The 23,903-nt window shown below is 53.5% G+C and overlaps 1 protein-coding gene across 8 annotated transcripts; it reads right to left on the bottom strand.

Moving 5' to 3' along the window:
- Nucleotides 1-911: 911 nt before the first annotated feature.
- On the bottom strand, nucleotides 912-23,491 carry STX16 (syntaxin 16). 8 transcript variants are annotated; one of them, XM_028524609.2, is made up of 9 exons: nucleotides 22,546-23,491; nucleotides 13,856-13,867; nucleotides 7,423-7,530; nucleotides 6,864-7,004; nucleotides 5,934-6,099; nucleotides 5,062-5,153; nucleotides 4,477-4,620; nucleotides 3,275-3,355; nucleotides 912-1,559 (listed from the first exon to the last, which is right to left on the bottom strand). In XM_028524609.2, exons 1-9 carry the CDS (start codon nucleotides 22,675-22,677, stop codon nucleotides 1,455-1,457), a joined length of 981 nt encoding a protein of 326 aa, XP_028380410.1. In that variant the 5' UTR covers nucleotides 22,678-23,491; the 3' UTR covers nucleotides 912-1,454. The 8 variants fall into 8 exon arrangements, with proteins under 8 accessions (XP_028380410.1, XP_035865883.1, XP_028380413.1 ...); XM_036009990.1 differs by having other exon boundaries at nucleotides 7,412-7,530; nucleotides 22,597-23,491; XM_028524612.2 differs by having other exon boundaries at nucleotides 22,597-23,488.
- Between the last annotated feature and the right edge of the window lie 412 nt (nucleotides 23,492-23,903).

The raw sequence follows: 23,903 nt of genomic DNA, 5'->3' as shown, positions 1-23,903 counted from the left end.
CCACGACTGTGCGTCAGCAACCTGACGCCACTTCCTGCCGTGCCAGGGACACCTGCGGTCACCCTACGGCCACATCGGTGGCGAGACCAGTGGCTCCCTGGTGCCGGCACCAACTTGGAAAGGGAGGGCGGGGGCCACTTGAATCTCTGGACTCAAGTTTAAATTCCCAGAAACAACTTCAAAGTCGAACTCCAGAGCAGCACCGCAGGGGACTGGTCCGGATGAGAGGTAACACGCAGAGGTGAGACACCGGGAAAGCCGTGGAGAGAGAGACAAGGGCACACAGCACACGCACGGCTTCCCTCCCCAAGCCGCCCCGCCCCCGCGCGCGCAGTGGCAGTGCCAGGAGGCGCTGGAGCAGCCCGGCGGCCGCGGGCCCAGGGCACGGCCGCGCTCGGGAGCCGCGCGCTCCCACGGCGGCAGGAAGGCGCCTGCCCTCGGGGCATGTGCAGCGGCTACGGGGGAGCCAGGGACGCACACCTCCGGGGGAGCACCCGACTTGGAACTGGAGTGACGCGGGGTTAATGATTGAGCCCCGAAGCGGGGGCCGCTCTAGAGTGGCCTCCGTGTGAACTCACAGCCCGTTCAGCGGCGGCCGGTCTGAACCGGTCGTTAGGTGGGCAGCGTGCGCGCGACGGACCGAGCGAGGACGGCTGGGGACGCGCACGGGGACGCGCACGCCGGCGCGGGCGACGTTCCGGCCCCGCCCCGCTTCCTTGCAGCGGGAGGCCGGTCCCGTCGCCCGCTCTCCCGCTCTCGGGCTCCCGGGCGCAGGCGAGTCCGCCCGGCCGCCGCCCTTCGGGCTTACAGCGGCCGCGCAGCGCGGGGGTTTCCCACGAGGGCTGCTCCACTCACAATTAATTTAAACTCACGGAGCTGCTTCAACCGGCCCGTCTAAATGTGTTAATTAACATCCATGATGGCTTCTCATTTTTCACACTTTGTTACTCTGATCGTTAACAGTGATGGAAAGGCGAAACTAAGGTAGCGGGGAACGGGCTGTAAATTCTTAGAGGACTTCTCCGTTTGTTTTCAGCGGGGAAACAAGCGGAGAAAGGCGAAGAGGCATTTTGCCTCTACCCGTAAACTTCTGGTGCCAAATCCTTAAAAACCACATGGTTTTCAAACATTCCTTTCCCCCAAAGAGAACTTCAGCACGCCGCTCGGACACGTCTGCTCGGACAGACAGCACACGCAACGATACCGCACAGCGGCGGGGTGGCGCCGCCCACGTCCCGCTCCTCTTCTCGGCGGCGGGCGACAGGGCTCCCTCTGCGGCCGGCCGCAGCGCCAAGGTCCTCCCATCGCCGCCAGCGCAGGAAGCCGGAGGCCGCCCCCGCGCTGGAGCGCCGTCCAGGAGTCCACGTGACGGCCCGGCGGCACCCCTCCGCGGGCAGCGGCGCTGCCCAGCTCGGCCCGAGCGCCCGATCCGCGTGACACACGGACCCGGCGGCTCAGCGAGACTTCACGCCGACGAGGACGACAATGAGGACGATAATGAGGACAAATAGTATTAAAATCACAAGCATCTTCCGATTCTTCTTTTGATACTGCTCTGCCTACAGAAAGAGGAGGGGGAAAAGGTGGTTATTTTCCCCAAAGTCAAGTGCCCCCCGTTTCCCGCCCTAGGCTCCCTTTGGGTCCCTCCGTGAAGCCGACACCTTGGCTACCAGCTCCCTCACTGCTCGCCCCCACCAGCCCACACCACGCGGCCGGCACCAACCAGCACCAAGGAGGGCCCCGACTTGCTGCCACTGGGCCGGCAGGAGCACCACGGCCTCCCGGGAGGCACTGACCCGGGGCTGGGACCTGCGGCCCAGGCGCGGGCTGGGCCGGAGAGGCCGCTGCCGGCGGGAGGTGACTCCCAAGGCTCCATCAGCCTTGGACCAGCTGTCCGCCAAGGGGCCGGGCGGCGGTCCCCGATGGCAGGGCGCCGTGCGAGAGGAGACAAGCGTGTGCTTCCCTTCCCGGGAAGTAGCCCCGGACACGGGGGAGGCCCACGCTGAATGATGGGCTTCACCACCTCTCCCAACAATTTACAAGGGAGAACCCCACACACAGTTTTAGTTCCCACTAGGTCTGCACACTCCCGCGCGCGGATGAGCTTCTCCCCTCATCTGCGTTCTGTCACAAAACACGCGCCGGCCGCCTTGAAGGAACTCCACGACCGACACGTACTCGGTCCCACGGCAGATCCCAGCCTGGGTGTCGGAGAGCGAGAAGCTCAAGGCAGTCTCGCTCCTGCAACGGGCCGGCCGTGGCCGCCGAACGCACCCAGATGCTTCCACAGCCCGTGGCCCACACCAGGCCTCTCCTTCTCCGTCCCAGGCTGGACCGGGACGCCCCACCGCAACGACACACCCCGAGAACCAGGGGTTCCGGGCAGACCCGTGCGGACCTGGACTGTGCGCCTGGGGCCGCTAGGGGAGGGCCCTGCCTGCTGGGGACGGGGACCGGCTTTGGACGAACGATGGGGCGGTTCGTGAGGGACCTGGACGACCGCTCGGGATGTGGCAGACACGCCAGCGGGTGCCAAAGACACAGGAGATGCACGGGATTTGTGTCATCTGTGAAGCATTACAGTGCTTTTAAAGTAAACAGGCCCCCAACTATACGCAGGGGCCCCTCGGCAGTGTACAGGTGGGTGTGTTTCTCACACGCGGTCACAAGAGTTAAGATGCTTCCCATTTATTTCTAATAAATATCGTGAAAAATAGTCCTCAAATAGCCACCTTACTAGCAAAGAACAAGAGAGCTGACGACACTCTCACTTCAACACACCGCTCTCTCGTGGGTGCGCGCACACACGCCCCTCGGCGACTAAAAGGGAAAGTCAGACTCTATGCTCGCAGGGTGCCGCTGCCGCGGCGGCCCGGCCACCGGAAACGCGCCACCGCGCGGGAGGCCACGTGGGCCTCCGCGTGCAGCCGGAACGCGCAGCGCGTGCCCCTCAACCGCTTCCCCAGGCCAAGAGGCCTCGGAGGGTGAAATGTTGTCTAGAAGCAGGGAACCCCCGTTCTTCTAGAATTCACTGTCGTGGAAGGGAGTTCGCAGCAATTTCAAATCTAAGTGCGAGGTGCCCCCGCAAGCACCAGTGACAGCCAAGTGGCAGCGGGCCCCACCGTCGGCCGCGGGCGGAACCCCGGCGCCCGCTGGTGCGCTCTGGCGCTGAGCCCTGGAGGCGGCCGTGGTGGAAGAACCCCCCCCCCAAAATTCCTGGCATTGGGTAACACCCCCCCCTCAGGCTCTCAGCTACCCAAGGACAGGGCGGTACCTTGTGGAGCTCCTTCAGGCCGTCCTCAGTTCTGACACACGCCTGCTCGACGTTATAATCGATTCTGTCGAGGACTGTGCCCTGGACACAAACGGCAGTGACAGGCAGTCAGCAACCACGCGTGGGGAAAGGGGACGCAGAAACACACGTCACCAGGCCCCGGGGCGCCTGCACACTCGGCCGAGCTGGCGTCAGGCCTCGGGGAAGTCTAGCTCAGGGGGAAGACAGACTGACAAGGCGAAGTTTCTGGTCTGGACGTCATCGCCATAGGATGTGCCATGTTCAGGCCTCTTGGTGCTTTAAAAAACGCACGCTTCGGTGGAAACCGGCCTCGAGCGGCCAAGGGCGCGCTCCGGCGCCCGCCTGCTGCTCAGGGCCGAGCAGGCAGAGGACTCCAGGGCCGCCAGACCCGGCACGGCCAGGCCCAGAAACGGACGGCCGTGTCTGCGGACGTGAGCACCGGCCATCACGGGTCGGAGCAAGGACGGTGCGCTCCCACCCACCCTGTGCCCCCTCACACCTGCCTCGAGGAGGCCCCCGTCCGTAACTGTTTAATCTCTCGGTTCGCACAGAGCGCAAGGCACACTGGGCCGCATGGCAGCGTGGGGCTCTGGACGGGAGCTGCAGGGATAATTAACGTAACCAATTAACGTAACCAGATCATCTGCAGCCCCGACCCTCCACTCTCCGCTGGTCCGAGGGGGATCAGGACCCAGATCCCCACCGGCAAGATAATAAAACACCCTAATCAGATTGTAGCAGCGAACAAACAATTTAATTCCACTTGAAAGCTAGTGGTTCCAGTCGCCGTCACGCAGTGACCTGCCAAAATTAGAAGAGAGGCCTTATCTGCTACCAGAGTCACTGCTGAGCGGGGGCAGAGCCGGCCGGGCCCCAGGGTGGGCGGGGTGCGCTCGCACCCGCACCCCGGGGCGGAGAACAGGCGCACGTCTGCCGTCTGTCTGCTCGTTTGTCTGAAAACAGGTTTACTGTCGTTTTCCATCTAGACAACGGAAGCGGGACGTGTATATACTTTGTGTGTGCGTACACGTGTGCACAGACACACACACACACACACACACACACACACTGGGGGCAGGTGCAAGGTCTTTCCCCGACAGGAGTGCACAGCACTCCTGGATAGAGAAGGCCCGGCTTTCACGGCGGGAGGACCCCGACCAGGGAGGGGTGGACTCGCGCACCTGCTCCACGATCATCGCTCCCAGGTCCCGGAATATCTCGTTCAGGTCAGAGATGGACTGCACGATCTGGCGGATCTCCCGCTCCCGCTCCTCCACCATCAGCGTGTTCTGCTCCACCAGCACCAGCTGCTCGTCCGTGAAACCCTGGCCGGACAAGAGCGGGAATCTTTATGTCAGACTTCTCCCCGCGAGGATGCTACGGTGCACCGTTTTAGACGTGATCGAAAGAAAATGATTTCTGGAAACTGTTCTGCAGAGCACAGAAAAAACATAAAACACTCCTTTTTCGCTAACAGGAACGAGCCAAAGCCCCTGAGCATGCGGGACCGAGGGCAGGAGTGGCTGAGGTGCGGCGCAGGGCGAGGACCCCCGGCTCGCAGCCACGCGGGCCGGGTGGCCAGACCAGCAGGGAGAACCCGAGCGTCTGCCCCGGGTTCTGGAGGGCGATCTCGGGGTCTCCCCGGAGGCTCTGGAAAGGAAGGAGGCTGCCCTTCAGCCCGCAGTGAAACTTCCAGTGGGCCCACCTGCCTCGCACACAGGTCACAGGGGAACGAGGAGTGAAAGCAGGACACAGCCCCCACGCACCCGGTCATAGAGAGTGTGGTCCTCGCCATCGTCCATGAGCGGCACTGACGTGTCGAAGAAATGCTGGGACCTCTCCTCTCGGTTCTTCATGCCTAGCAGGGAGGAGTTCCCTTTACTCCACCGTGCCAAACGTGCACACCGCCCCGGGGACTACGCCACCCGCAAAAAGGGGAATCCAGGTAGAAACTCAACAGCAACGTGGAGACACCCTCAGCGGCTTCAGACGTGGGCGTGGGCAGGAAAAGGTCGTGAACACGGCACCAGGCAAGCGCTCTGGGGCAGTCCCGGCACACGACACGTTAACGTGCGCAACCTGGCGCCGAGGAGGGACACAACGACCTCACGGGGCGTGTCCACGTGAAGCAGAATCTTTGCTCTAACTACTGTTGCAAAACACTGCTTAAAAGATCAGTATTTTTCTCTAGAAGCATCTCTAGTACAACTTTCACATGGATCTAAACCAAGTTTCAGAAGTAGCAACATTAAAACACAAGCCTGCAGCTGTCAGGGGAAGGACTAGTGTTCAGAGCGTGCGGGCAGTCACCGGTTCTAACGGTGACACAGGAGAAACAGTTTGTGGGGTACCCAGGGGAACGCAGCCGCACCGGCTGCGCTCTTTGGAATCCAGAGCCCACCCCCAGCCCTGGAGCCCCCAGGCTCCGAGGAAGTGTGGAACCCCCCCCTCCCAGGAAGGTTTCCGGGCACTCTCAGCTCCTGGGGTTGCCATGGAAATAGGGAGCTTTAGTGTGATTGTGACTGGTTTCACCTGTTAATTAGCAGGCCCCCCATTCCAACCCCCAGAGAGCTACTGGTCGTTCCATGGGCTAGGCTGAGGTCAAGCTCTTCAGGCCTGACGTGGAGGCCGGACTCACGTTTCAGGTAGCCGGCCTGCGCGTGCCGGAAGCCGCTGGAGAGCTCCTGCAGCACCTGCGCCAGCGAGGCCACCACGTTGCGCAGCAGCCGCTCCTCCTGCTCCGAGCAGGTCCGGCGTGCCCGGCTGGGCAGAGCCTGCACTGCGCGCTGGCACCTGTGGAAGAGCTGAGACGGGCCCCAAGGTTCGTGCCTGTCCCTGGGCGAGCACCCCTGAGCCTGAACGCTGCTCGGGCCGACCTTCGGGGGCAGGGGTGCACGGAGCACAGTTCACATGCCCAGCGCTGCACCAGATCCAACAGCAGCACCGGGTGCGCATGCGCCCCACGCAGCCGCCCGCCCTCCCAGGAGGCACGTGTTGTGACCCCTACTTTGCAGGCGAGGGCCCTGGAGTCGTGCGTAGAGGCGGCCCCCGTCCCACTGCCGAGGGCTGGGGTTCAGCAGGGCAGCAGCGGCAGCCCCCTCTGCACGCCCCTCCTCTCCTGAGCCCCCAGGAAGCGTCAACAAACAAAGCATGCAACCACTGCCATTTGAACTTGAAATTACTCAAATGTAACATTTTACAAGAGATTTTTTCCTAGGCTACTAATATACTCAGTCCAGGGCAGAAGCTCCCCATCTCCAATTACGAGGACCACTTGTAACCCAAATGTCTCAGCGCTGATACCCAGCTGAAGTGACACACACTTTTAGGTCAGATGACTGAACTCGGCAACGCTCTGGGTTTGTGTTTTAAAATCAACCCTCAGCAGTAGCTACTACAATGGAGAACAGTCCTCTCTGCCCCTGGATGCGGGCTCCTTCACTCGCACGCGGAGAGCCCAGCGCCTCTGCAGGTCCCCTCCCGAACCCCGGGCTGGGCAGTGACACCCCCGGACCGCAGGCGAGGCTCCCGGGCCCCCGAGAGCCGGGCGCCCACCCCCCAAGCTCACCTGTGTGACCTCCTGGGTGGCGATCTCGATGGCGTGCTCCTGCGCGCTGCTGTCGTCCAGGGTGGGTCTGTTCAGGTGCTGGTCGTGCAGGCTGGCCAGCTCCTTCATCTTCTGTCTGATGCGGCTGACGTCGTACTGGATCTAGGTACACGAGAGCACCAGGGCTCTGTCTCTGTCGGCGTGCGCCGGGGACCCGCACCCTTGGAGACAGCCGGGTGCACTTGGGTACACGCCGCTGACCCCGGCCGACAGGGAGGGAGGCTGCCGAGTGCACGAGCTACTCTTCACTCAAACAGCCGGAGTGCAAACACCACTCCCGCACGTCCTACAGCTCTTCAGCATTGGCCCGCAGTCCGGGCGGTCGCTGCCGAGCCAGGATCACCAGCACGCAGCCCCCCTTTCCGGTGCCGCGCACACGCAGCTCACCGACAGCTGAAGCTCTGCCAGGACGTGCATTCGGGCGTAGCCAGAGCCGCTTTTCATGGCAACGATCTTAAACTAGGTCAGGGTCACAGTGACTTACACACGTAAGACAGTGTGAAACTAACATTCCACTTACTTCGTCCACTCCGTCCACCCATTTGGGAGGTGACCGTTTCGTGACGCCGATCGCTGCTTCCGGGTCTAAGCTAAGGCCCGACACCAGGGCCATGCGGTCGTCGGCGAGCTACCGGGAGGTAAAGGAAGGAATTACGAGAGTTACTCAGACTCGGCTGAGCTCCGCACACGCTCCCTCCCTGCCGAGCGTCTCTCCCGGAGAAGATACGGAAACGGGGGAGTGAGCACACCCGCCCGACCAGACACGCGCTTTGAGACCGCTCACACCGCACTGCGTTTCTATCTTTTCACGCGCCCGGTTCCTAGTGTTCGCCAGTGCACTTGTGAACGTGAACTTGACAGGATCTGCCCGCAGAAATGTAATACACGAGTCAACAGAAGCGCCTTAAAAGAAAAACTTCTGGGAGCCGACAATTAATGCGATCAGACACAAGGTGTGGAACACACGCCCGGCTGGGCCGCGGAGTGGGCTCGGGGCCGCACCAGGGGGACCACCGTGCAGAAAGGACGTGACCGTGCGGCCGCTAGCGCTGCACACCTGAAACCGACACGGAACCATCTCAGACGTAAACTGAAATCGGGAATTGCTCGAAGAGGTGGTAAAAGAAAGACCAGGCCGTCAAGGGCGTGAGCACCAAGTTCAACGGCGGCACGTCTGCTCGCGCGCGTTCGGCTTCCCTTGGAAACGGGGCCGATGCGGTTAACGTGGCCACAGGGATCATCAGGCACCTGTTCAGGTGTGTGGCGGAAATGCTTAACCGGCTAGCAAACCGTCTACCATTCGGCAAACCCGACCCTTCAAGTCCCCACGCTGCCCCACGCGGTCATTTCCTTTCTCCGGTCAGATGTCCGCAGGCCACACTTTCGCTCCTTTTGGGACGACACCGACAGTCCTCGCTGACCTTACCCTCGGAACACACGGCGTCACACAGCCTCAGACGCTCCGAAGAAGATGGGGTGACCTGGGCTCCGGGGCTCCGGGGCTCCGGGCAGCGCTCCCCCCGCCCCGGGAGGCGGCGGGCGGGAGGAAGGGCTCCGGAGGGGCCTCTGGAGCGCAGGACTCACACACAACGCCCGTTTCCAAAGAGCCGAACGGGGATCGAAAGAGAACGGGGAAACGGCACACACGAGTCCCCTGCAGGAAGCACCGCGCCCGTTTTCTGGCCACACTGCAGAACCGGGCGGAGAACTTCCACTGCCGCTCCCCCTCCCCCTCCCCCTCCCATTCCCTCAGCAAACACCGGGCTTGTTTGCTTTCCTAACAATAAAGGAACAAGACAGAAATGTTAAATCCGCAGATGAAGGGGGGAAATATCACCTAAGAACACAACGAGATTAAAAGCATCCTTCAAGCCCTGAGCCCCGGACTCTGAACAGGGAGCTCACAGCAAAGCCCCTGAAAGCCCCCGGGGCCTCGCCTCGGCCCCCCTGCATTCTCAGCAGGGCCTGCCCCCATTTCTCAGAGCGCTCTGTGGCTTCAGGGAGGGTGCTGCAAGCAGAGACCCCTCGGGAGTGGCCAGAATACCCACTGCTGCCCCGGACGGGCTGCGGTGTGATTAGATTCCGGCCCCGTGTGCCCCGCAAGCTCAGCGCCCTTTCCGGTCTCAACACAACAAGGTGTGTCAGCCAGCCTGCACGTCCACGGCCCCCTTGTCTGTTTCTGAGAGCTCACTAACAGGAATTTTACATCACTTCTTATGACTGCAATCCTTGAAAAAGCTACGTGCGCCAAGAACCCGTGATTCCAATCTATAAAGGAGCAACTTGAAACTCAGTGAAGTAAGTACCTGGCCTAAGGTCACAAAGCTATTAGTGACAGAGTGCAGCCCGGGCTGGTGGACTCCAGAAGCGCCATCCACTCCACCAGCTGCCAATCACCTCGACAGGCCCGTGAAATAGAATTGCAACTTGCTGAGAAAACAAATCAGGACAACAGACCCTCAGATTAAAACTACAACACAAAACAGGCCTCTGATCCCTATCAGGCCCCCAGCAGCAGCACCAGAGCTCCAGGAAGCACCCCCCCCCCTCAATGCGCAAGCACATAAATGTCAACGAAAAGCAGCCTCTCTGGCTGACGTCTGTGGCCGCAGGGACAGGCCACAGAGCTCATCCCACACGGGGCAGGTGCTGTGTGAGGCGGGGCTGTCCACCCCTCAGGTCCTGCTGCGAAGCCACCAGGAGGTGTGGCTTTGTGGAGCGCACTGGCCGAGGCCCAGGGAGGACGCGCACACCAGCGCCCAGCGGCTGCCTGCTGCACGGCCACGGCCGGACACAGAGGAGTTGCCCGACTGGGGCCGAACTTGAACTTAAACCTCCAGCTGTTTATACAAAGTCAAACCTAAAGTGGCTAAGGCACCCTTCGTGGGTCCCGGCGGTTTACCATCTAACCCACCGCACTTTATCAGTGCAGCCTCCAGTGCCACATTTCAATAAAGCAGTAACAGTGACTGGTTTTATTTGTAGTTTTTAACTCAGGATCTAATTATTACTTTTTACAAATGCACATTAAACTAAAAAAGATCTAGAGATGTTGTTTATCTAAATCACATGCACAGCAATTAGTATCAATTTAGCTGAAACAAATGAGGGCTTTTCAATTAATGGCGCGCTGAAGCAGCTTCGACTCTTTCGAGCAGCGCCCGGTCCCACACAGCGAGTGTCTGTCTCCCTGGCCTCCTAGACGCTGGGAAACCGAAGCCGGGAAACACCCGCTCTGATGCGGGTCCCACTCTCGCACAGTGGGGTCGGGGACGGCGCCAGCCCGCCTCGCTGGCCCTCTCCGGCCCATAGGGCACACTGGGGGCATGCCGGTGGGGCAGACCAGGGCCTGTGGACGCGTACCGTGCCCCCCCGCCCACAGCCAAGTCCACAGCGACAGCCCCCGTGACGAAGACACGCAGCCCTACTCGGGAGGAATGTGTCCGTTATCTCACCGGCGCAGACTCGGAACATGCGTCACAGTTTGCACTGTTTTTCTTAAAAAAAGACTGAGTTTCGGGATGGAAAAACACAATAGAAATATAAACGTCAGTTATTTAAAACTGAAACAAATATGAGCATAAAAATATATTTTAAGTGTAAAATCACCCTTTCAACTTCAGAAAGCCCACCTGCCACTTAAAAACATGTTTTCTTATCTTTTTAAGATCCAGGACATACCAGTTTTCATAGCCATCTCAGTCAATACTAACTAGAGCTTTAAAAAGCTGCCCGATTTTTAAATCTCTCTACTTACTCTTGCTGAATTTCAAGTCAGTTCCCTCTCCAGATACATGCTATTGGTGATGGAAGCTTTTCTTAAAAGAACTTGTGCTTCTGAAGTTAAAAACATCCTTCCACATGTGTGAAACACTTTTTAAATAACAAGTTGTGCTGATGAGAATTAAGAATTTAAGAGCTCTCCTCTCTTGGCTGGTAGCTCTGTCCCCCAAGACGCTACCCTGAATCCACCTGTGCCTCTCACCCGGCACCCCGCTGCTCCAGGCCCCAAGCCTCCCTGCTCCAGAGCCCTGCCTGCCTTTGGGGGCTGATTGAGGGGGCTGTGAGATCCAGGAACTGGCGAGGCCTCTGTGCGGATTTAAGAAGCCAGGCACACGTCCCCCCTGTCTTAAAGAAACGAACCGGGTTCCACCATAACGTTCACCAGCAGCAAGGCTGACACTTCCGGGCTGGCCAAGTGGCAAGGACGGCTGGAGAGTCCAGCAGGGGCGCGGAAGGCGGCACACAGCCTGGCCGCTGGCGCCTCCACGTGAGCTGGCCCTGGAGCACGCGCGACGCTGTGGGGCCACGAGCCGAACCCCCGGGCCCGGCTGGTCGATGCTGCCCACGGACTAGGAGGCTGGGAGGGAGCGAGCACGTGGGTGAGAGAGAGTGAGGGTGTCAGCGCTGTGGTTTTATTTTTTTAATCTGTGACACTCTTAGAAGTGTTTACTTTTTTCATTATGAAACAATAAATGTTCAATATAGACACTTTTTTAAATGTGCAAAAAACGGAGAAATAAGAAAAACTGACAATCACAGCTCTCACACACAAACGTTGGTGTTTACTCGGGTTTCCTTTCCACTCGACAACTCCACACCCGCACGTCGGCGAGGAGGCCCGTGTCCCGCGGCGCGCTGCGCGTCCCCGGCTCCGCCTTCTTAGCGCCCCCCGCGCGCCCGCGGCCTCGCACCCAGCGAGCCCAGCCGCAGCCCCCAGCCCTCACGGGTACCCCAGGGGCTCCCCCAGGCGGTGTGGTTTGGGGGCTGGACCTTTGCTTCTTTAGATTTTTGAATGTTCCCATTTAGAACCTTAAAAACCCAACCACCAAAGAGACGCCTCTACGGAGACGGAGGAGCAGCCCGGACGCACCTCTGGGAGAGACCGCGGAGGCCGCGCTTCCTCCCCAGGGCCGTCTGACTCAGCACTTCTGCAGGGGGGCGAAGGCTGGTCTCCCCAGGGTGCGGGGGCCCAGCTGGTCTGCACAGAGTGACCGTGAGCGTAGACAGACCCCAGGAAGCCACCCAATGAGACGGCTTTGCTTGGGGAGGCCCCAGGGACGCAGCCTGCAAAGCGGGCTCAGGCCTCCCCGCAAGGGCGGGGGCTCGAGCTCCGCCTCCCGGAAGCCGTCCCCGCGAAGCCCCACCGCAGCCTCCGCGGAGCGGAGCGAGGCCCGGGTACCAGGCTCAGCACCTCCTCGCTCCCGGCTCAGCACCTGGCACTCAGCAGCAATAAACACACAAGTGTAATTAGCCGGGTGAGTCGACAACAAATGGGCGGGAGGGATGAGTGAAGTGAATGAACCCCTCAGCCTGCCCCCTGCAGCCGGCCCCACGGCCGGGCGTGGGGCTAGCACCCAGCGCTGCTTCAGCACGAGGCTGTTCCAGTGTGTGTTCCCCCGCCACGTGCTTCCTCTCGGGGGCCGCGAGTCCCCTCTTCCCTTCTCTCCGAGATGTTCAGCAAGGGGTAGCAACATCTGTCCTAACAGCCTACTCTCTGTGCCCCAAGCCTCAATGCTTTTGGGGTCCGGTCAGCAAACCCAGCGCCTCTGCCGGCCCCCAGGGATGCGCAAGCCCACCGTGCGTGGGCGGCACTGCCCCCGCTGTCCCCAGGGCCCTGCAGTGCTGGCGGGGAGGCTCCGTGGTCAGGCGTGGCCACAGCACCTGGCGCGGGGAGCTTCCAGCTGAGGGTCTGTTTTTAAGTATTAGCTGTTTCTTAATGATAAAGTACATGCATGGGGTTTAAAAATACATATATCCAACCTAAAGACAAAAGTTGGCAACACAAAGGAAGGTTCTCTTCTATCCCAGACTTTTCCTGGAAGGTATCCACTATTAACAGTTTCTTGTGTCTCTTTTCAGAAAGTTTCTAAGTATTCCCAGGCATAAACATCAGTTATTTTTCTTTAAAAAAAAAAAAGCGTGGGTACCAGGTTGCCCACACCACTCTGCACCAGACCCTCTGCACTGGGCACGGTGCTGGGAGCTCCCTGTGCTGCAGCCTCCCACGGGGACCATGGACCAGGTCCCGAGAGGTGGAGATGCTGGGTAACTGAACCAGTTCCCAGTGAAGGACACTCAGGTCGGCTGTCCCCTGTCCCTGTTTACTATCCCAACTCATTAAGGTTTTGAGAACCTACAGGTAGATCCCAATCTAGAAATCAGAATCCCAGTGGTTTTGAAGACCGTCACCCTAATGACACCTCACCGCTCATTCTTCGAAAACCAAAATAAACATGCTCCCCGCCCCAATTACTCTTCCTAAAAGGCCTGCCCTCGTGGACAAATAGTTTCCCCTTCATCGCCGAAGCAGGTAACAGAAACACACGAAATCAACAAGCACGGCTCCATCCCCTTTCCCTCGACCCTCTCAATGGCAGCCACAACAAAGGTCCGTGAGCATGTCCCCTCTCCATCTTCTGGCAAAGTCGCTCAGAAGTCTGGAAAAGGCCTGAAGCGTGCTGCTGGCCAGTGGGCAGGAAGGGGTGGCGGAGGGCCCGCCTAGTTGACGCAGCAGCAGCAGCAGCAGCAACAGCAGCAGCGACCGTGGAGACCCTAACAGGTGGTGGCTGTTCCCCCCCTTGTGGCTTTCCCCGGAAGCAGGTCCTCTCACCCTACTGAGCTGCCACGCAGAAATTGAGGCAGCTGCACACACAACCCTAAAAACAACCTGGCTGACCCTATTCATGGGAATGCCCCACCTGCCCAGCTCCCTAGGTTGGCCCCCTTTCCCATGAGCTATGAATTCTCTGAACCACCCATCTACCTGGTGGGAAAGTAGAGCCAATAAATCCCAAGCGTTAAACTGTTAAACACAGCAGTGATAAGCAATCAAAACAAATGTTAAACTATGTGTAAGCTCTGTTAGCATTTTATATATGACCAGAGACTACAGAAAAAAAAAGGGGCATAATTTCATGAACTGACACACAAAAATATTCAAAGCACAATACCTCATCCAGCTCCTGAAGAGATATGTCGATCCCACGAGCCCCGTCCAGTTAGGGACAGCAGAGAGAGAGCAGGATGGACAGACAGACAGACACAGACAGACAGGCAGATAAGGTATGGTCAGTTGAGAAAATACTAAGACTTTAAATAACTCTCAAGTTGACTGAAAAATAAAGATCCACTAACCGAGGCATTTAAACAATCTCCCCATGATGATTCTTCCTTTACTTTCTTTTTAAAAGCTACATCAGGATGTCTTTTTTATTTATGTTTACTGTGATTGTTGTTTTGGAAATGATAGGAAACAAACAGTGCACAGTCGTAAAAATTAAACCACAACAGAAGCAAATAAAACACATTTGCTTCAGTTCCCCTAAAATGCAACGCTCATCTGTTTCATAAATATCAAATATCACATACAATATTCTAAATTCCCCCTAGGAAGAGAAAATAGGAGAGCAGAGCTGAAATGTAATTTTACCATGTCAAGTACGTGTGTATTTTAACATGTAAACCAGCCCTGCAAGTGCAGCGAGATTAGAAAATGAACAACGTACAGAAACCGTCTATGGCTGCATTCGGATGATACGTGAGTGGCCGCACACCCGAGGTCCCCGCCAGTTCAATCCTGCAGACCCGGCTTCTCCGTGGGTATTATTAATGAGCCAGCCGGGAAACCACGCTTCCCCGGAGAAAGACACAGGTGGTAAAAGCAAAGAAAAACTCTTCCCATTTGCTTGGCATATGTTACTATTAGTCTAGAAAGCACCATTATTTATAAAGCCATTATAGAAGCAAATACACAAAACAAAAACAGGGAAGGAGAGGTTTTTTCTTTTTAAGGGGTAATAGGAAGGAAGAAGCTCCGGCAGCCAGAGGATTAAGTTTCAATTGAAACCTAAAGGTTCTTGTTTAGATCAACGTAGAACTCTATCTTCTGAACAGATATTTCCTAATGATAGATCATCTAAACAACTACGTCTTTTTTTTTACAGTATTGATCCCTGAAATAATTAGTGGTGAATTTCAATAATCAACTGTGTTGATTTCTTTATGCTTAGCAGTAAATTTACAAAAGAAAAACATAACTTCCTTATTTAAAAATTAATAGTGCAAATGAAACTGGTCTGTCAGGGCTAAAATATTATTAAACAATGAGAGCAATGAAAATGTAATTAAAGGTTCCTCTGTGTAAAAATTCAACTATCATAAACTAACATAAACTCAGCTAACATCAAAAGCTGCAAGTGCCCCCATCCCTTCTGCAATTTGCTGAGAGCAGGACAGAACTCGGCTCGCACCCACGCGGGGCCGTAATTGTAGCAGAGGAGGTATTAATAGAGAAGATAGTGTCAAAAGGAAATCTGATTGAATTATCTTCTACTATAAAGGGAAAAGAAAACAGTTGTATTTTTTAAACTTAACGTTTTCATCAGGAAAGCACTGAAGTGTTTTTATTGCTAAAACGAGACCCGGGCCAGGCGCCTGACTCCGGGGCTGGCGCGCAGGCTGCCGTCTGCAGCGGCCCCTGGCGTGGAGCTGCTAGCCGCGGAGGGCTGCGAGCCGCGAAGGGCTGCGAGCCCCGGTCACGCGTGCGCCTGTGCTCTCGGGCCGTCCGCCCAGTGCAGACCCCCATCTCTTGGTTTCAACAGTCACTAGTTGATAAGAGGTGAAATTAGAGTCACGGGCTACATACAACTCTATTTTTACTAGTAAGAAAACCACGCGCCAGAATGTGTGCATCTGCTTCCCAAGTCACAGAGCTGGTCACGGCCGGCTGGGGTGTGGAAGAACCCAGGTGCTCCGGCCTCTTTCCACCCCCCTTCCAGCCTCCCCGATTTTACAAGCAACTCCGGGAACTACACAGGTGGTAGGCAGTTACCATCACACTGCATCGGAAATTAAATTCAGAGGGGCATCTATTCCAAGGGACCCTATCCCCCATCCCAAAAAATTTTGCTACTTAAAAACAGAATGTTTTCAAAATCCCCCCACCAAATTCCAGAAAATGTTATCAAGACCTGAGTTAAAACATTTAGGATTGCCATCAGAAAAAACAAAACACAGCCAAATGAAAACACATTGCTGCCCATCATCACCTCCTAAATCTTTATGATGTCTAACTCCAGGTTTCTGACCTACCAATGGCATGCAATCAAGAAAATATTGAAAACTCCAAGTAGCATGTGGAATTTATAGTCTAAAGAACTTTCTACATAAAACTGAAAAATAAGTGGAAACCCATCTGTGTTTACTCAGGAAGTCTGGAAAAGTTGAGTAAAATGAGTTGGAAATACAGCTCTATGCTATAGTGATATTTACTTTATTTCCGTTCCTGCCAAAATAAAAGTTTGCTTCACTTTTATTCAACAAAGTACCCTTATTCTCGAGTAAGCCTCACCGCTCAAATGGACTCTTGAGAAGCAGAAAAGCAAACAGATCTAAAGAGAAATATACAATGATTTCATACTTGGATTCTCAAGGCAGAGAACTGATTTTCCAGCAGACCCGGCCTGCACTAAAACTCAGAACCCGCACTGTGCAGGCTGAAGGGGGCTCCGTGGCTGGGAGGTGGAGAGAGATGCAGCCCTACGCTCGGGGGGAAGTCAACAGTGGGCCTGGGCATTTCCCAGGACCTGCACGCACACGCCCGGTGCGCGGGCAGGTGAGCACAGCCCCGAGGCCGGGTCTGCCCGAGTCCCCTCCCCAGCTCCCGGACCTGCTGGGTGGGCGACAACGGACGGGGCTCCAGCGCCCCTGACCCTCGGTTGCCTTGTCTGGACCGTGGGAAAAGCTGCAGCACTCATTTGCCGGGGCTCTGGGGGGACCGGCTGGGGCTGCCCCTCGGAGGGCTGGGCCCAGGGCCAGGCAGCCGGCAAACTCTCAGCAGACCGTAGCCGGCTGCACAGTCCAGGCTGAAGAAGGCCCTCGGGTTTCCTCTAACCACGGCTAATCCTTCGTCTCTTTTCCCCTCCAAGCACACCGTGTTTTATTAAAAATAATGCGCTAGCCTCGGACTAATCCGAGACCGGTGCACTCCAGCTCCCGCGTGCTGCCTGCGCTCGAGCACAGCAGAGGATCGATCAGGCAGCGAGCACCGACAGGGAAGCTGCAGTCCCCCTGCCAGAGCATCCTGGGAGGTCAAAGGCACCCGCAGAGCCGACACGCGGGATCCGAACGGTAACCGGCTTCTACTTTTCATTCATTCATTCATTCATTCATTCATTCGAGACCATACCATGTGCTGAGAGGCTAGTTAACTCTGTGCATTCATTTCAGCTTCCTAAAGCCAAGCTGCCTGTAGCTGTCTGTCTGAGGGGCTGCCTTCAAACCTGCATCTGGCCGACACGACATCCCAATCACTTTTGCACGGTACTGGGGCTACTGCTAAGGGCATGTGCCGGTAACGTGGGGCTGACAGGCACTGGACTGTGGTCGGCTGAGAATTTCTCCTTTTCAGGTGGGAAGCCAAGGCCTGTGCCTTGGTCAGGAGAAATGATGTATATACAACAGGACTTGAGAAAGCCTTGTTGAATCCACAGGGCCACTAGGAATTACCTAACTCAAACCCCTCAATTTACAAATAAGGCCAAAGGTGGCCAGAGAGATTAAAAACTTGCCTAAAGACACTTCCTGGGCCGTGGCAGTGAGACTCAGGCCCTGAATTCCCAGACTCGAGTCCAATGCCCCCTCCCTTAGAGTTCATGCTGCCTGAGGCATGCATGACCGTGACGGGAAGCAAAAGCTAAGGCCAACAGAGAATGAATGAGAAATGCCAACAACTGTATTTTGCTGGTAGTCTCAAAATCAAACCCCAGCCTGCTTTTAACTATTTGTTTCACTAACATCAACACAACCAAGAACACAATTAAGTGGAATTTTGTTCCGTTCTGGGTGTTAAAGTTTAAAAAGGACACACAGAGAAAAAAAAACCTAGATTTCATTCATTGGCAAGAAACTTAAGCTCCCCTGCCCGAGCCGGGAAGGCTGAGCCAGAGAAAGCTCCAGGCCTCCTGGCTGTCATGCAGAAGGATGACGAGGCCCAGAGGGCCCGGGCCCCGGGCCCCAGGAGGCAAGGTAACAGGCAAAGTTGGGGTTCATGGAGGCAAGGATATTTTTTTCAAGTATGAGCAATGGGTGAGCAGCTGCTAGGCCATCACACACTGTGGTCAAGGAAGGCAGGCACAGGGGTGTGGGGTCAGGTGACCTCTGGGTCCCTCTGGCTCTCGGGGCTGTGCATGTTGTTGGGTCACTGCACAGCTCCTTCGTGCCTGGGGCTGACTCGCCCCAGTGCCGTACACACCTGTTTTAGTGTGCACGTGCGGGTGCACACAATAACCCCAGACCACCAACGACCAGCTTCGAGGTTTTTTTCTCCCTTCAACCGAGGATGCCAAAAAAAAAAAAAAAAAAAAAAAAAAAAAAGCACGTGTACATTTTTTTATTGCTAAGGCTTTCGGTGTGCTTTGTTTTTACGTGAGATGGATATACACACCACTTTATAACCAATTTCCACAGCTTTTTCCTTAAATAAGGATGTGGAAATTCAGGTTTAAAACTAAAAAACAAACAAAAAAAAACCCCTATTGCTTTAGATGTCATTTATTTTCAGTTGTGTAAGATAAACACACACATGAAAATAAACTTCCACAGCTTTTTCTTCTAACTAGAAAGCAGACAGTTCAGGTTATGATTTTTAAAATCAAGTTAAATTCTAGAGTTTTGTTACTTCCTTTTTAATTGCTTGAGTTTTAGATATTTACAGATTGTCTCCTTTTAATTGTTTTACTTGTGTTTTTAACATGATAGGTATGTATACATTTTAACTTATTTTATTATTTTCAAACATACAGAAAAGTACATAAAATGGTATAAAATCCAGCCCCCATTCATCACCACATTCAACAATTAGTAACACTTTGCCTCATTTGTTTCATTTGAGGGGGGTAAGACTATGAAGTGATATTTTGACATTTCACCACTAAAAATTTCAGTAGGCCTCCAACAAAATTAGAAATTAAATCAGTTAATTATTTTAATTAATAATTTCTTAATATCACCTAAAACCCAGCCCACATTCATATTTGACAGCTATAGTCTGATTTGCTACACGGTTTTGAAATGTACAAGTCAGAAAAGAGATCTAAACATTCTTACGAGCCAGGTCTGCAGCACAGAAACACTGCACAAGTTACTCCATAGCTGTTCAAAATTGTATCAGACGAGCATTTTTCCCAAAGGTGTTTGTAGCACTTTTCCAACTTCCAGAAAAGTTGAAAAACTGTACCCTCTACTTAGCCAATTAACATCTCGCCACACTGACTTTGTGTAGGAAGTTTCTGTAGAATCTGTGAGCAAGCTGCACGCAGAACCTTCAGCCCTAAGCACTTCGGAAACGGATGACATGCCATGTGTTTTTAAGGCACACAATTAAAATACATAAATGTGTTTTCTTTTTCATTTTAACTAGGCAAACCACTTTTGTTTAATTGCAAATTCTATTTTTTAGACTGTGTGGACTATGAAAATATTTTAAATGGTCTGATTGCTTATAATCTGAGATTTTAAATAGTCTAATGAATGTAACATTTTAACTGGTATAACATACAGAAAATATTTTTTAATGCTCCTAAGACATATATTTTTAGTTTGATTTAGAAATATGCTTTCAAGAGATTGTCTGCCTTAAATATCTGTATATTTTTGACACATCAATTTTTCCAAATTGTGTACTTTAGGTATCAATTTTTAATTGCTCGACTGAGCTGATATATTTTTTCATTTCAGTTGGATTTGGAAATCTATTTTCAAGAAATTGTATTACCCATCTGTACATTTTCTGACATATCTATTTTTCCAAATTGTGTACTTTAGGTATCAATTTTTAATTGCTTGACTTAGCTGATACATGTATTTTTTTTAATTTCAGTTGGATTTGGAAATCTATTTTCAAGAAATTGCATTGCCCATTTGTACATTTTCTGACATATCTATTTTTCCAAATTGTGTACTTTAGGTATCTATTTTTAATTGCTTGACTTAGCTGATATATATGTATATATTTTTAAAATTTCAGTTGGATTTGGAAATCTATTTTCAAGAAATTGCATTACCCATCTGTACATTTTCTGATATATCTAATTTTCCAAATTGTGTACTTTAGGTATCAAATTTTAATTGTTTCACTTAGTTTATATATGTGTTTTATATATTTAAATGTACAGGTATTTTATATCTGTACATTTCTGATATATCTAATTTTCCAAATTGTGTACTTTAGGTATCAAATTTTAATTGTTTCACTTAGCTTATATATATATATATATTTTTTTTTTTAAATTTTAGTTTTATCTGGAAATCTATTTTCAAGAAATTGTCTGCCTTACCTATATGTTCATTTTCTGACAGGTCTACTTTCCAAATTGTGTGCCTTAGGTATCAATTTTTAATTGTTTGGCTTAGCTTATAGATTTTTTTTTAATTTTAGCTGAACTTAGAAATCTATTTTAAAGAAATTGTCTGCATTACTTATCTGTACATTTTCTGACATATGTTTTTCCAAATTGTCCACTTTAGGTATCAATTTTTAATTGTTTGATTTAGTTTATATATATATACATTTTTTAAATTTTAGTTGGACTTGGAAATGTTTTTAAAAAATTGTCTGCATTACCTTTCTGTACTTTTTGACATATCTATTTTCCCAAATTATCCACTTCAGGTATCAATTTTTAATTATTTGACTTAGCTTATACACACACACACGTGTGTGTGTATATATATATGCTTATATATATATATATAAATGTATTTTTTTAATTGCCTTAGAAAACCATTTTAAAAACCAGCCTGACTTAGGGATGCACTTTTAAAAAGCTGCCAGTCTCAGAGCCCAGGTTTTCAAACTGTCTGATGTAATTACTGTCATAATTAATAATAAAAAAGTCTCATATCACCCAACATTTCATAGTGTTTTGAACCTTATAAAAATTTAAAAGCAAACAATATTTTTTCATTCAATTAAAACAGACACCTTAGAAATGGTGGTGATTTTTAGTTGTTTGTATTTTCCCCCCAGGGGATAGCATGAAATCAAGCCATTTAAGGGGCATGCAATTTTTATCATCTTCTTTAATAAAACTCAGGTTCCAATGTGGAATTTTTTCATTCAATTTCTACCCTCTAATTCTTGGCTTATTTCAGAATATTCTTTTCAAAATGAGCGCTGGAATTAGCCATTTCTATTTTACACTCATTTCAGTATAATACCATTTCAGTTTACAAATGCAAAAAGACCCCAATTCTTAAGTAAGTAAAAACATAAACACCCCCCACCCCCATTTTCTGTGATTTCTGATCTGAGTGGACGTGATCGCATCCCTCAGGCTGCTCGCACGGCTCGCACTGGCTTCTCTGCAGGAACAACAATGGCCAAAGACAGTTTCCACCTGTGATTTACGAAAAGGAAAATCTGTCTGGGTGGACAACCTGCCCATAATTAAGACACATGGCGTAATTTTTCTGAAGCATTTAGATAGTCATAAAGAAAAAAAATGATAAGGCAATACAGTCCCTAAGAGGTAAAGTGAGTGCGTGACTCCCAAAGCTGTATATTTCCAGTGCAATCCCCAAGAACCTGGTTTGGGGGCGGGGGGTGGGTGACTTGATTCCTTCTTCCTTCGAGGCTGCCCCTGGGCTGTCTACAGCCCGCAGCCCCCCTACAAATCAGTTTCAGGACCCCACTCTTCCATTTCAGATATTAGAAAGCTGCTCATCATTACTGTCTTTAGATCAGCCAGAGAGCCCCTCTCCCCCGCCCCTCATTGCACAGCAGAACACGGAGGCTCACAAAGGAAAGGAAGCCCCCGTCAGACACCAGCCCAGAAACATGTCATCGTGCAGGGCCCTGCCTACACGAGGCTCTGCTGCGGGGCTCGAGGAAGGACCAGGTTAATGAAATTAAAAACCCTGTGCTATTTGGGGGCTCCTTTTCACAAACACACTGCTTTGTTTTGTTTTTTAAATTCGAATGGAGGGGGAAGCTTCATTTCCTGTCGGGGAAATGGAAAAGGAAGATGCTAGCACCTTCCAGTCTCACACACAGGAGCCCCCAGGAAAAACAGCGAAGCAATTATTCACAGGGAACACGACCACACAGCGGGCTGCGAGGCCATTAAAAGAAAAAGGGCAAAAAAAAAATAATAACCTAACCCCCCCCAAACCCCACAACTCCCTCTTCGTCTGGGGGGAGGGCGTCATTCATTTGCAAGGCTCTGGACCTGCGATCCCTCAGAACCAAAGGGAGGCTCAGTACGGGGGGGTGGGGGAGGGGGTGAAAACAAAACGGAACACAAAGGCTTCAGAAAGCCTCCAAATCTTAGTGTTAAAACATATGTAAATTGGAGGCGGATTGTCGTGCCGTGACGACGGTCGCGGGAGGGGGGAAGTGGGGTGCGGGGGCGAGGAATTGGGAGGGTTGCGGAAGTGAGGAGGGAGAGAGGCAGAGGTGGAGCGGGGACCTAATCCCCCCCCCCCCCCCCAGGGTTACAGATGCCAAGAGACCTCGCATTACCGTATTACTCTTATCCTTTTTTTTTTTTTTTAAACAGAGAGACAGACAGAGACGACAGACAGACAGGCAGAGCCGCAGTGCACACGAGGCGTGTGTCGGAGAGGCCGCCCGGGGACTCACCGCAGCATTGCTACGTGAATGCAGAGGGCTGGAGGTGATGTGACTACTCACTTGCTCGGCTAACAGCTGCCGGTTTTGGATGGAATTATTCCGCAACAACAAGAAAGCGTCGGTTAAACGCCTGGTGGCCATGGCTCACCCTTTGTGAACCCCCGTTCAGGGGCCCCCCGCCCACTTATAGTCCAGATTCGTTCACTGTCTTGCTCTTGCCTGGCCTAGTCGGCCCGCCCTTCGCAGCAGCTTCTCTTGAGAAGGCCTCAGACCCCGAGCCAGACAGGAGCAGCGCTGAGCTTCCTCTGAGCACGAAGACCCCTCCCCAAATAGCCACCCAGGCTTTTCAATTGCCTGAGCCCCCCTCCTCAGGCCTGCCTTCGATCTCTAAGCACTTAAATACCCCCAATCCTTGCCTAGTTGGCCAACCTCCCAGAGACCCCTCCCCAATCCAACCTCGGATCTACAAGCGTCTCACTCGCCAATCCAGCTCTGGACTGGGAGGATCTGAAGCCCCCTACCCCCCTCAGTCTCGGAGACCCTCAAACGTCTCTGTCTCCTGCCCTTAGCTTGGCTCACACGCGCGCCTGGGCCGTGCCCTGATGCCTGGGTCTGACTCGGTTTCCCCACTAGAGGCCTAGCCTTGACCCTCTTTGGACAACCGGGCGAGGCCACGGCCCTGAACCCCAGGGCGCCTGGGGCTGCTTTCGTGGGCCTCGTCTGAGCCTGCTGAGGCCCGGGCCCGACCTCCTGACCCCTTCCCTTTCTGGACTGCCGGCTCCTCCACTGCCACAACAGGCCGCCGGCCTCCAGCAGGGCAGCGGGGCCTGCCTGCCGGCCTCCTCACTCCTCTTCTCCGGCTCCCTCCATCCCAGGATCTAAGTGCAGCTCAGCCCCGGGCCGTTTCCGTACTGTGGTCCCGGGTTCTGGCGTTCCCCCTGGCCCTCTTCCTGTCCGTCCCTCGCGAGTGCCCCCCTGCGACGTTCACAAGCCCTGCTCGCAACGTTCCGGGCGCGGGAGCTCCCTGCCCCCTGGCCCCAGGGCGCGGGAGCGCTCCGCCCTCTCCCTGGGCGCTCCCGGGGCGCCCGCTTTTCCCTTCCCCAACTGGGCCCAGGCGCGGGGAGCGGGCGAGCGGGCGCGCCTGGGCCTCGAGAGTGTGGCCCCCACGCTGCAAACCGCTGCCAGGGGCCTGGGCGCGCACATTAGAGTGGAGTTGAGCGGCAGGCAAATTTGGGCTCCAGAAGGGCAGAAGTTTGAGGCGCGCACGGGGCTGGGGCGGGAGAGGAAAAGTTGGAGACGACTGCCTCTGGAGGCCGAGCACGCTCCACTGCAGGCAGAGGCTCGCGCTCGCTTTTTTTTTTTTTTTT

The sequence above is a fragment of the Phyllostomus discolor genome, chromosome 9 (assembly GCF_004126475.2).
Source record: "Phyllostomus discolor isolate MPI-MPIP mPhyDis1 chromosome 9, mPhyDis1.pri.v3, whole genome shotgun sequence".
Taxonomy (NCBI): domain Eukaryota; kingdom Metazoa; phylum Chordata; class Mammalia; order Chiroptera; family Phyllostomidae; genus Phyllostomus; species Phyllostomus discolor.
Note: the sequence above shows the minus strand (reverse complement) of the source record. Positions and strands in the feature narration are given on the sequence as shown.